At 47.7% G+C, this 12,613-nt stretch overlaps 1 protein-coding gene across 3 annotated transcripts; it reads left to right on the forward strand.

Annotated features, from left to right (window-relative positions):
• The first annotated feature begins 1,783 nt into the window (after window positions 1–1,783).
• LOC144165796 (uncharacterized) lies at window positions 1,784–12,294 on the forward strand. Of its 3 annotated transcripts, none has more exons than XR_013321519.1 (5): window positions 4,856–5,052; window positions 5,525–5,703; window positions 8,052–8,204; window positions 9,451–9,567; window positions 12,280–12,294. XR_013321519.1 is itself a non-coding variant. In XM_077695573.1 (4 exons), exons 1-4 carry the CDS (start codon window positions 1,981–1,983, stop codon window positions 9,561–9,563), a joined length of 435 nt encoding a protein of 144 aa, XP_077551699.1. In that variant the 5' UTR covers window positions 1,784–1,980; the 3' UTR covers window positions 9,564–9,578. The 3 variants fall into 3 exon arrangements, 1 of the variants encoding a protein (XP_077551699.1); XR_013321518.1 differs by lacking the exon at window positions 4,856–5,052 and adding an exon at window positions 5,209–5,356; XM_077695573.1 differs by lacking the exons at window positions 4,856–5,052; window positions 12,280–12,294 and adding an exon at window positions 1,784–1,987 and having other exon boundaries at window positions 5,525–5,686; window positions 9,451–9,578.
• Window positions 12,295–12,613: the final 319 nt, after the last annotated feature.

Raw genomic sequence — 12,613 nt, forward strand, 5'->3', positions numbered from 1 at the left:
AATAAAGCAGCCACAATAAAGTCCTAACCACATGGACGCGAAATCACGCGTCGCGCGATCGTCGGCGTCGTTCGGCGTCAACGCGCGGGCCCTCAGGAGAGGGCGAGCAACCGCATGAGACCGGCGAAGTCGCGCGCCAGTAGCTGCGTCAGCGGGCGTTGCTGGACGTCAATTGCCATCCTGTTGAAGTCGTTTATGAGCAGTTATTATCGATTATTGAACTGCAATTATCAAGACTTTAGCTTTAGCAAAAAAGAAAATCACATGGCATATTTATTCATTGCTATATAAGTATGTTGGCAATGTATCTCGAGTCATCATGGTCAAATCTGAACAAAATAAGATAGGATGATAAACGAAGACGCACCTCGCAAAACTGCTTTAGTTGCTTCTTGATTTAACCTGCATGTTATGTACCTAATGCAGGTGCATGAATTCAAAGTGTAAGCAAAACAAATTTCAGCGCTGCCTTGGTACTGAGGTTACCGTCGAACGTCATTTGTAGGTTAAAAGGCAAGGTACTCTGGCACCCTGACTGTACCCTGTAAAAAAAAAAACTGATCAAACCCTCGCCGAAAAAAAAAGGGGGCTTTTTGAGGATTCGAACCACGGACTTCAAAACGAAAGTCCGACACCCAACCCCTCGACCACACAAGGAGACAGGGAGGCACTGAGAATTCGGTGTACCAAACGAGGCTGCCCACAAATAGTGTCGGATGTGTTTTGTTTTGGTCGTGTTTGAGAGACTTGAGCAGTGGTAACGCTTGTTTCTTGCGCACCGATCTTGGAGCCGAGGACGATAATGCTAGTGCTACGAGCGATGTAACCACAGGTCCCTCATTTGAGTCAAGAAAAGCTATCGCACATCCCCGGTCAGCGCAAGCCACGGGAGCTACGAATGGAAGGGAATGCGCCGCTAGAATTCTGGCGTTGATAACGCTTGCTCGTCACGCACCGATCTTGCAGACAAGCCACATTATGCTTATACTGGATGCGATGTAGCCAGAGCTCCCTTATTTAAATCGCAGATCCCCGATCTCCCCGTTGAAAGCCGAACAAGCCACAAATGGATAAGCGCTTGCGAACAGAAATAGCTGGCAATTTGTCTCAAGGCAACCGAATACCGCAAGTTAAAAATAAATCGATTGTTTTCTGCTGAAAGGAATGCCCCCAAACCACGCGAAGACGGACGCTGTCGCCCGCTTTCCGATGCTCTCTCGCGCTGCGTCGACGCCGATATCTGGCGAGCGTAGACATCGGCGTCGCTCGGGCGTCAGCTCGCGTAGCCGTGCATTTCTGGCGACGACGTCGACGCGAGAAAACGCCGAAAGTGCTCTGCATGTGGTTGGGCCTTAAAGCAGCCCCGACCACTGCAAAAAGAAAAGAGAATCAGCGCACACATTATGTGGCCGAGCACAGTGCAGAAACACGGTGCAGAAAATGATGTGTGTGCTATGGTGTGACCACAGTGTGACTGTGAGACTGTGATAACACATGAAAGAACCGTGCTGAAGTTGGAAGCTGCTATCACTGGTTAATACAGTGCTAATTTTTATCAAGAGGTTTGTAACCCGCTAATAAATTATGTTCATTATTACAACCAAAATGATTGAGTTTTCATGTATCGCTTCATCGGCTTCATCTTCTGGCATCCACCAACGCCGCCTATATAGGCCGACTGAAGCCGTAGCCAGCCGTAGCCGCAGCCCTCACTGTTGTAACACACATGGCAACGCACATTACCATCTGTGACATTACGCCGCGTTTCTTTTCTTGCGCTGGTCGATCGTTGTCGTATGCACGTAACCGTGTAACGTTTTCGTTCAGTATGTTTTGGAAGGTAGAAGAGAAGTCGTTGGGCCTACGGACGAGCGTAGTTTTTTTGTGGTGGACGTCGACGACTACGAGCGTGGCGTGGGAAGTGTTTTGGCTCGGCGACAGCGAGACGCGGGAAGATTATTCGACGGCACCATCGTTCACATGACCGGTAAGTGTTCTTACCCTTAAATTGTGCATAACAGTGTCTGAGCGCTTTTTAGCAGTTTTACATCTGCCACTACCGCAGAAAGTAAGGAATGAATATCGGCATGCCGGCTGTGCCGTCGGAAGGCGCGGAGATCCGCTTCACAGTATATGGCGCCGACGCCGAAGAAAATGGCTCGTATTACCACCTTGCACATTTTCCACGTAACACGCTCTATTCAGGACTGTGCTGGCTACCAGTTAGTCGGGTTAGGAATTCATCTGCATTTTCGTGTCGGCGTCGAGTAGTCGCCAAGCCACATTCTCACGTACAGGCGGGGACTTAATTTTGCAGACCACGCGAGCGCGTGGCAAAAGCCACCGATGCGCGCTCTGGAGGCCCGGCGCCTGTTGTCGAGACCAGCGCGGCACGCATGCGCGTCCTGTTTTACTCGCAGGCACGCCGATTTCCTCGCTCCCTGCAGCGGTACTGAGATGGTCACTGAAGCACCGCAGAGCGACGAGTTTGTAGCATTCCTTTCGTTCCGATGGCACGTTTGGGGCCTAACGGGACGATTGCGCGGGCTTTGGTGCAAGTGCTTCTCGCGTCCTGATAAACACTTGCGCGGAATGTTTTATTTGTTTGTTTTGTGCTTTATCGTGTATCGACGATGAGACTAGCGGCTTGCGAACGGCGACCCGTATAAAGCACGTACGAAGCACAGTCTCACGGTACCGCTCTACCGACGGCTAAATGCCAGCTGTATGAATAGCGAACCTTTATTCACCTTGTTTATTTTGTAATTTGTCCACTGAACATATATTTCAGCTCTCTCTCCGCTGCCCATAAAGTAGGCGATTTCCAAGTTTAATAAAAGAAATTATTTCGGTGTTTTTGCTGCCTACTTCATTACTTAAAAATGATAGATATGCGTACCCATATAAATTGTCTGTTCGCTCTACCCGTCGCATTCGTAAAAATGGCACCTCGGGTTCCCATTGAATGCCGTAAAATTATTCGCTACTTTTGAGAAACCCTTTTTCAAAGGGACATTTGCCGGCTTACTAATAGATCAAGAGTGCTGTTAGGCGTCGAATTCGTGCATGCGGGGATAAACTTCTCCAAGGCCGGAGCAATTCTTCAAGGTCGGCTTGAACTGATTGATTATGAGGTTTTAACGCGCGGATTCTCCACAGGCGATTAGGCGCGCCGTAGTTGAAAGCTTCGGATTAAATTTGATTATCTGGGGATGTGCAGCATGCGCCGAAATCCCGAATACACTTGAGCGTTTTCACTTTTTGCCGACATCAGAAAAGGGCCACCTTGCAGATGCCCAGTGGAGCGGAAGGACAGGGTCAACAACCAAACAGGAGCTGATTGTTTTTCAGTGGTTGAACACCCGTTCATAAGTGACAAAAGTATTCGGAAGGCCCTAAGTAGCAATTAATATCACGGCGAAAAGTAGTGAATAATGTTATGGCGTTCCTCGATGAGAACCCGAGGTGTCGTTTTGAATAATGCCGACGCGCAGAACGAACAGACAATTTATATCGGTACGCATAATTTTCAAGTAATGAAGTAGGTAGCAAAAACACCGAAATAATTTCTTTTATTAAACTTGCAAATCGCCTACTTTATGTGCAGCGGAGAGCGAACTGAAATATATGTTAAGTGGGCAAATTACAAAATGAACAAGGTGAATAAAGGTTCGCCGTTCATACAGCTGGCATTTAGTCGTCGGTAGCGCGGTACCGTGAGACTGTGCTTCGTACGCGCTTCATTCGGCGACGCCCTTCGCAAGCCGCTAGTATCATCGTCTATACATGATAAAGCATAAAAGAAACAAAGAAAGAAGAAAACATTCCGCGCAAGTGTTTATCAGGACGCGAGGAGCACTTACGCCAAAGCCCTCGCAATCGTCACGTTAGGCCCCAAATGTGCCATCGTGAAGAAAAGAATGGTACAAAGGCGTCGCTATGCGGTGCTTGAGTGACCTTTGCAGCACCTCTGCAGGAAGCGAGAAAATCGGCGTGCCTGCGAGTAAAACAGGACGCGCATGCGCGCCGCGCCGGTCTCGACAACAGGCGCCGGGCCTCCAGAGCGCGCATCGGTGGCTTTTGCCACGCGCTCGCGTGGTCTGCAAAATTAAGTCCCCGACTGTACAGTCGGCAAAAGGCTTTAACGCGCGAGCGGCGTGCTCCGGAGTGCGCGGGAGACACGTAGTGATAACGCCTGGTTTAAGATAGGTAGAATGTGTGCATGCGAGGCCCGTATCAGCGCGATGGCTGTGTCCCTCCTCGCTGCACCCGTCGCCTTCGCTTCCACGCCTTCTTTTACCGTAATAAGCGCTGTGTGCCTGCGCTGCCGGGCCGGGAAACAAAACTGGAGATTACCCGCCTTAACGCTCGTTGTGCGAGTTTTTCGTCTGCGTTAGCCTTGGCGCATAGCTGTTCATTGCGTTATCGTTCCGCCAATAGCTGCATGAGTCCCGTGAGCGCCACTGTCCGGTTTCAGGGCTCGGCTTTGCATGTCACTGCTGACGGGCTCACGCCACAATACTCAGTGCACTGTGCAAGCGATCACGGCCCGATATCTAGTTACTAGTTATCGTGTGTAGTAGGTGTTTTTTACTAAGTTGTATTGCGCATATTTGCATTTCTTCCCACCTGCAATGTTCCCATGTATGTGTCACTTCAAGTGACTTTTTTTGCACATTCTCTTCTTTTTCTCTTTATTTGCTGTTCCGTTCTTTCAAAGTTCATTCAAAGTTTGATGTTCCCTTAAAGTTCTGTCGCGACACTCACCCTTTGTTACCCCCCTTACACAATGCCCTGCAACAAGGGCCTGTAAGGTATTTTTAAATAATAATAATAATAATAATACTATAAAACACCGGCAGCGATGCGTTTTCTGCTATTGTCGTTCGTTGTCTCGCATACAGGAAAACACTCCTGTCTAAATTGTGTAGGGCGCCGCAAAAAAAGCGTTGCGCGTAGTTAAACGCAGCCAACGCTCTACTACCAATCGCTCATTTCCGCTATTGTTTCCCGGCCCGGCAGTGCAGGCAGCGCTTCTCACGACGAAAGAAGGTACGGAATTGAAGGCGACGGGCACAGCGACAAGGGAAAGAACCGTCGCGCTGATGCGGGTCGCGCATGCTCGCATTCTACCGGTGTCAAACCAGGCGTTCTCACTAAGTGTCTCGCGCGCAGTCTAGAGCACGCCGCTTGCGCGTTATAGACAAGCCTTTTGCCGACTGTACGAGCTTCGAAATCGTGGTTTTTCTGTGAAGGCCGTCTTGCCAGCAGCCACTGCAGTAATGTTATTTGTAAATGCTCTTATCGAACATGACGCACATAAATGCCAAGGCGCTAGAATAGCCACCGCTTTCAGGTATGTTTATTAGGGGAAGTCAATATTTGCATGAAAGTTGACCTCATAACTATCATTAAACACGTGTAAAATGACACTGAAGTGTGCTTGTTGCTCTAAATAGGTGTCATTATGGTGGACGAGGCTCGGAACAAGTATGGCATGTTATCTCTTGACCTCTCATTGCAGGCAGACAAAAAAACTGCGAAGGCAGAGAAAAGATCAGCGAAGGTCGACATCATTCTTCGAGCTGCCGCAAGGGACCAAGACCCTGTAGCAGTTTTAAGGAAGAGGGTCGTGCAATTGGAGGCCGAGATGCGGGGGCTGCGATCACTCAACATGGAGTGGCCGGCAAGTTCTTTTCACCAGTGCGTAAACAATGCTCCATCTGTGTGCATGGCTTCTTATCACTATTATGAGCTAAGCAACGTACCAGATACTGCAGTTGCTATCATGCTTAGTTGGCTGTAATGTCAACTGTTGCAGGAAGGTTTCACTTCCTCAAACATGTGGCATTACCATCTAAGGAGCCTACAGCCTGATTGAACAGGTTCCTTTCTTTGGGTGGGTGAAAACAAAACTGCCCTGCAGCACGACCTTGTCACGTGGCTTCTATACGAAGATTTTGAGCTATTGGTTTATCTAGTTGCTAGCCATGGCCTTTTTGCAGGCACTGCATAAATTACTGCCCGTTGAAAGTGCTTTACTCGCTGTAAAGGATTTTGACAATGAGATTGTTTGGAAGAGAAGGCCTAGTAAAAAAAAATTCATAAAACTGCAATTCCAGTGAAAGTGCAGGAACACGGCAATGCTGTTTTATGTTTTGTAGCAGACTTGCTAACAATGTGACTATGAGTAGGCAACACAACTTATTGCTCTATATTTTTCATACAGCCCCAACCCTAAAAGTGACTTGTTAGTCTCATAAAAGGACAATCTGCACCTATGTAGAATGACTTGTTTGCGATTTTGTGCGTGCTGAAAATGGTATTGACCAAACTTTAAATTCCTTTAAAAGCGGAACAATTTATTAAAGGCTGTGGCTAGCGTTCCGTCCAGACGGAACGATATACAAGTGCTAAAGTTCCGTCGAGACGGAACGGGGCGCTGCGGGTTATGCTTCCGTCCAGACGGAATACGTCTGAGCGCTTAGCGTTCGCCGGCGTGAAATTTGTACAGTTCCGTCTAGGTGAAAGGAAAACCGGCTGATTAGACGACGTGCTCCGTCTTCAGATTTGGTGTAGGCGTTGTGCTTTGGATAATGGCAGTATTGTACCGGGTTCGATTCCCCCCGGACATGCTTGTTTTTTTTTTTTTTCTCCTTTGCGTGGTTGAGCCAGCGTTTTGCAACAGTTAACTTCTTGCCCACTTTGCAATTGACGCGGGGAGAGCAGTCGGTCTTGATTTCGCACTCAACCGGCTGCTCCGCTACCGCTCAATAGAGCCAAGGCCGACGTGTCCATCGCCAGAGTTCCGATCACCTCTAGTTCGTAATGGTGATTCGTAATGGTGACTCTAGCTAGTCAATGAGCAGAAGTGGTTTGACCGGTAGGGTAAAAATCTACAAAACTCAAGGAAGGCGATCGGACGGAGCATTTTCTGCCCGCGAAAATGCGCCGCGCACGCCACAGGCGCGCTGACGCTGCAGCGGAACCACTGGTACGCTGCGACCGGCGCGGCCAGTGGCAGGAACATGGCGGCGGCTTCGGCCGCGAAGTGGTGTAGGGAAACTATGGTGTCGGGAGCACGAGCGACCGCTCAAAATGCCGCTCAAGACATGCACGAAGTTGCTTGAGCGGTAAAGGAGCTTATAATTTTGGGCGAGAACGGTACTACAAAACATCATCCGCACAGCTAGTGAAAGCGCCCATGCAGTATCTGCCGGGGTGGTGGCCTAAAATCTCTGGCGGTCTATGCTGGCGGAGCCAGCCGGCTGAGTCGAGCGCTTCGAAACTGCCGCCATGAGGCGCGTGCCTCCCCAATGGCGCAAGTCGCAGGCTCCTCCCACTGCCGCGCGCGACGCGCCTCATTTTCTGAGTGAGGCAGCTAGAAGACGCGGGCATCAAAAAAAAAAAAAAACCCCGCTTCACAACAAGCAGCGAGGGCAGTCGTTCTTGATATTTACCCAGCTGAATGAACCGCTTCCGCTCATTGACTAGCCAGAAGAACCGTTAATTAGTAATCCCCATTACCAACTAGAGGCGATCGGAACTCTGGCGATGGACACGTCGGCCTTGGCTCTCTTGAGCGGTAGCGGAGCAGCCGGTTGAGTGCGAAATCAAGACCGACTGCTCTCACCGCGTCAATTGTAAAGTGGGCAAGAAGTTAGCTGTTGCATAACGCTGGCGCAACCACGCAAAAAAGAAAAACTAAGCATGTCCGGGGGGAATCGAACCCGGTACAATACTGCCATTATCCGAGGAGCAACCCCTACACCACATCTGAAGGTGGAGCAGGGCGTCTAATCAGCCGGTTTTGCTTTCGTCCGGACGGAACTGTACACATTTCACGCCGGCTCCGTCGGGACGAAACGCTAAGCTCTGTTGTATTCCGTCTGGACGGAAGGATAACCCGCAGCGCTCTGTTCCGTCTGGACGGAACTTTAGCACTTGTATATCGTTCCGTCTGGACGGAACGCTAGCCACAGCCTTTATTAAAACTGATTGCCTGTACTGCGTATTGTTTAAAGAGTGCAACACTTTTTCATGTGACTCAGGCACCTCTCCAGGGAGTGAAAAGAGTGGACATGGCCTGCAGCTCCCTGCCAGCATGAGCCCTGCAGAACCACCAGCACCCGACACCAGCTGCGCCAGCACGAGCCTGGCGGCACTACCAGCACGAGCCCTCTATGGCGCTGGCTGTGAAGAAAGTAGGTGTTTAACGCTTTCTTTCTGTTAGTCCCAGAACTTGGCTTGTTTTTGCTACTGTAGAAAGTAATTGTTTTGTAAAACATGGGGTATGTTCGCCAAACAGGGTCACGTAAGACAACTCCAAAGCGGCGGACTGCTGTGCAGCTACAACAAGCATAGTGTGCCCAGTACCAACAGCAGTGCTCATCAATATTTCTATGCTTATGTGTATTTTGTACTTTTATTGTTTCTCGCACCATTCGTACTGCTGTAAAATGAATATGCATTGCATTTATGCGCAAATAGCTCATTTGGAAAGCTTGCAAGCCGTACCTAATTTGCGTTTGCTTTTGCCGGCCTCAGCCAATCGCACAGCTGGGCACATAGGATATCTAGGTTCTGTTGCGGGAAATGAGCTAGTGGGTTGCATGGCCATTCCCTTTTTCCTTGTTTATATAGCTTATTTGGGGATGAAAGTGGTGTTACTATGATTTTAACGTGGCAATCTTTCGAATGAACCAAACTTGTGATGTGTCTGCATGGCCCCTTTAGCTGAAAGTTTTACAAGCTGGCATATACTTTTGGAGAGAAGTTTTATGAGTGTAATGTTATGCTCTGCAGTAATATAACTGAGAAAAGCACCACTTTTTTAGCACGGGGAGCATTCGTTTTACTGCGAAACAGTCTGTGTTTTAAACCCCCCCCCCCCTTCGGGTTTTATTCCAGTGAAGCCATTTTCTGGGTGCCGCTTGCTCTTGTCGTTTTTGCTAAGCACACACATATAAGCGGTTGCTGGTTTACGCGTGCACATGTGGGGACCAGAGGAAGGAGGGTAGGTCGTGCATGCAAAACTATAGGTTTCACACCCTCTTACATGTGGAGCCTTACACATGGACGTCGAACAGCCAAATGCGACCTGTCTGGTGTCTTCACTGGTCGAGCAAATTGGGTTGTGTGCTATGCACACAGAAAGGGAAACAGACAGCCCCATGTTTGTTTTCTAGAATAAAGCTCGAGTCTGTCCAAGTTTAATTCAGTAAAACCACTGGTAAGTATGCTGCCTTGCAAATTATGAACAAACGTGGTTTGTTTCGTGCACTTCGTCGACTGCGCCCGGCTTCGCAGCTCATCTATGTGGAGCCATTGTGTTTAGTTCTATGAAATGGCAGAGGTTAAAAACACAGTTTTGGCAGTCTAATTTGCAGTCTTTTTACGTTGTTTGCCATTGTCTTGCATTACATGTATTGTTTTGTTCTATTGATGTAGATCCCTTCTGGCACTACCTGCAGATGAAGGGCTGCGAACCAGGGGACATGAGCAAGCGACACATGGTGCTAGTGAGATATCTAGCACGAGGGTCCGTGGATCTGCACCAATAAGAAGGTACATGTTTACTAATTTGGTTGCTGGAAACCTAGGCCAGTGTCTGTACTGTTTTAAAGGGACCCTGCAGCACTTGCCATCGACTACTCGGAATGTAGTTTGGGGTAAAGTCTATTGTCCTAGAAATCGCCCTTCCAAGAATTATGAAAAGCCCTTTACTGTCACCGAAACTATGCACGATTAGAAATCGCGCATAGTTGTTCTCTCTCAACTCGACTGCGGACAACGCAACGAAAGCTGTGTGCTCTCTCCTAGAGAGGGGGGCGGCTTGCAGCGTTCTCTTCGGTGTCCTTGGACATATCATAGGCTGGGGAGTATTCTCTGCAACGTGGGGGAGGGGGGGAGTCAATTCTGGTTTGGTGCCACAAAAAAGCAGGCATGGCTGCCTGCTTGCAAGCGCGCGCTCAGGCTGGTAGAGCGTTTTTGAAGCAATAAGCAATTGTTGCCTAGTGGTCTCGTTGAAAGGAGAGTATTGAGTTTTTCACTCAAACTCCGTGCGCACTCAGCAAAAGAAATACCAAACTGCGCGTGCATGTTTAGGCATAGAAGAGATTGGTACACAGCGCCGATGACGGCGAAAACTCACAAGAAATGTGAGAAATGAGTCGCAAAGTTGACCAGCGACAGCCAATTGAACAGCCATGGCCGCAATGACGTCGTTTAGGCCATGCCAAGAGCGAAGAGTGCGCGGTTGGTTTTTCCCCGTCTTTCACGATTTGTGTGCTCACCACTTCACATGGACTGGTAATATTTGGCTCAGGTATTCCTGGCAGTGTAATCTAAACATTGTGCAGGTTTACTGGCACTGTTTAAAGAGTGTTCCAGGGTCCTTTTAATCCAAAATGGTCAGTTACTGAAACAGAGGCATTTTTGATTGTCTGCATTGATAGTTTGTCTAAATTGACACGGCAACTACGCACCTGGACTGAGAAGACTGCAGTTCACGCTGCGCGCAAATTTTGCATTAGGGAGTATCGGCACTTTTTCTTTTTAATGTGTTTAATTTGCTGAACTTTTATCGTTGCTTAACTTTACTTAGAGATTTATGAGCTGGCTCATATATAACTCTTTGGGGAAAGTTTTATGAGTATGATGTCACGCTGTAGTAATTTAACTCTCGTTAGCACTGGAAAATTGACCGATTTTTAGGGGTCCAAGAAAAAAATTTTTTCTGCAAAATCATTGGTAAGAACTAATTAAGATAAAAAAAATTACCACGCGTGGTGCCCGTGCCATGCGGTGAAGTCCAACCTGCATTTCAACATGGGCAATTTTGGGTGGTTCCCTGGAAGAAATCTGGCGATTTGACATTATCAGAGGCACCAATGTGTCCTTGTGTGACGTAAAAACATTTTGTCAGTGACTGACTGCATTTACAGCCAGCACAGTATTCGGGACAAGCACGCGATGCGGAAAAACATGCATGGAGTTGAAAACGTAACTCCGTGGTTGATGCTTGTTGACGTTCACTGTCAGTTATCGCTAAAAACAAACTTGCGGTTTATCATCACCTTCTGACTCGCTATTGTAGCCTTGCTTACAGAAATGCGGTGCAATGCACTAAAATCGTGCCCCGCAAACTTTGCCCAAGTAGCTGTTGTGCGATAATAAAGATCAGCACTATGAGCCTCATGCATTGCAGCGCACCTAACATTTTTGAAATGAAACAGTACAAAAGGTATTGGAGACTCCATCCGAATAGACATTTCAATTAAGGAGCAGCACTAGACCTCTGGAGATACCCTTGTATGGAAACGAAACTGGCAGGCGGACAGCTGGGGGTGTGTAAAGCCGGTTTGAAGTGCTCTTTTCGTCGGAACTGATATCTGGTGACTGGGCGTTATCTTTTGACTTGCATCGGAAGTTCTTATTGCAGAAAACGTTTTAGGGTGGGGGGGAAATCAGGAGTGGCATCCTTTTTTTTTTTGTGAGATTGTTTAGCGGATGCTCAAGGCACCATGACAGGTAGGCTTGAAGTTGAGTAACTGCAGAGTAACACTAAATATGAATTTCGCGATGCAGAAACAAAACCGAAACTGTTGTTAACTGTTTGAATGGTCCTGTGGTAAGTAGAACTACAACACAACTAAGAACAATGTGCGCAAAGGCAATAAGACTGCCTAAAATCGTGAAGTAACTTTGCAAACGGGCACTGCTTGATATTTTCAGCCGATTTCAGGGGTTATTACTGTGTGACTGCAAACCTGACGTTTAAAAATTATCATCTGATTCACCCTTCATGCCCTGATAATAAAAAACCAAACGCTGATGCAGAGTACCTACGGTTGGCATGCATTGTTCTTTAGTAGCAGTGACGCGCAAAGACCACTCCCCTTTCTGCACCCATGTGATGCAAATGCGTGTCAAAAATCACGTTTTTGTTGAAAAATGAAAACAAAACTGATTTTGAAAGGACATTTTCTGAGCTAAGTCCTAATGGCTTGACTTGTTCCAGAATTGCCAGGAACGCTGTGGAAAGGGGCTTGCAAGGTATCGTTTAAATTGAACGTTTTTGAATAGGCACAGTAATGTGAAAAGCACTTTATCAGCAATAGAGAGCACTTCTTATTGCTCAGCATGCAGAAGCGTGTTTAGCTTTTATAAAATGGCGCAGTTTAAGGACACAGTATTAGCAGTATGATTTTCAGTCTTTTTGTGCTGCCTGTCATTGTCTTGCATCAATGTTCGTTTTTTTTTTTTCTATCGATGCAGGTTTTTTCTGGCATTACCTCCAAGTGAAGGTCTGCGAGCAAGCTGAAATGCACAAGCGCCGCAAGCTTCTGGCTAGATATCTCGCGCAGAATTTCGCTGATCTGCGCCGATAGGAGGTACATGGGCTTGTTTGCCAATTTGGCTGGTGTGAATACCAGAGCCAGTGTCTCTACCGTTTTAATACTAAACAGTCATTGTGAGAAATGGCGGCATTTTTAATGGTGGATGTAATTTGCAATGTCGTTTTTGTGCTTCATGAAGTGTGCATTGATAGTTTTTTTGTGGCTTTCTGCAGCTGTACAATTCATTAGTGGCAGCCTGTAGCTATTGGTGG

Source organism: Haemaphysalis longicornis, unplaced genomic scaffold (genome assembly GCF_048455015.1).
Source record: "Haemaphysalis longicornis isolate Haplotype H1 unplaced genomic scaffold, Haemaphysalis longicornis Haplotype H1 scaffold_15, whole genome shotgun sequence".
Lineage (NCBI taxonomy): Eukaryota > Metazoa > Arthropoda > Arachnida > Ixodida > Ixodidae > Haemaphysalis > Haemaphysalis longicornis.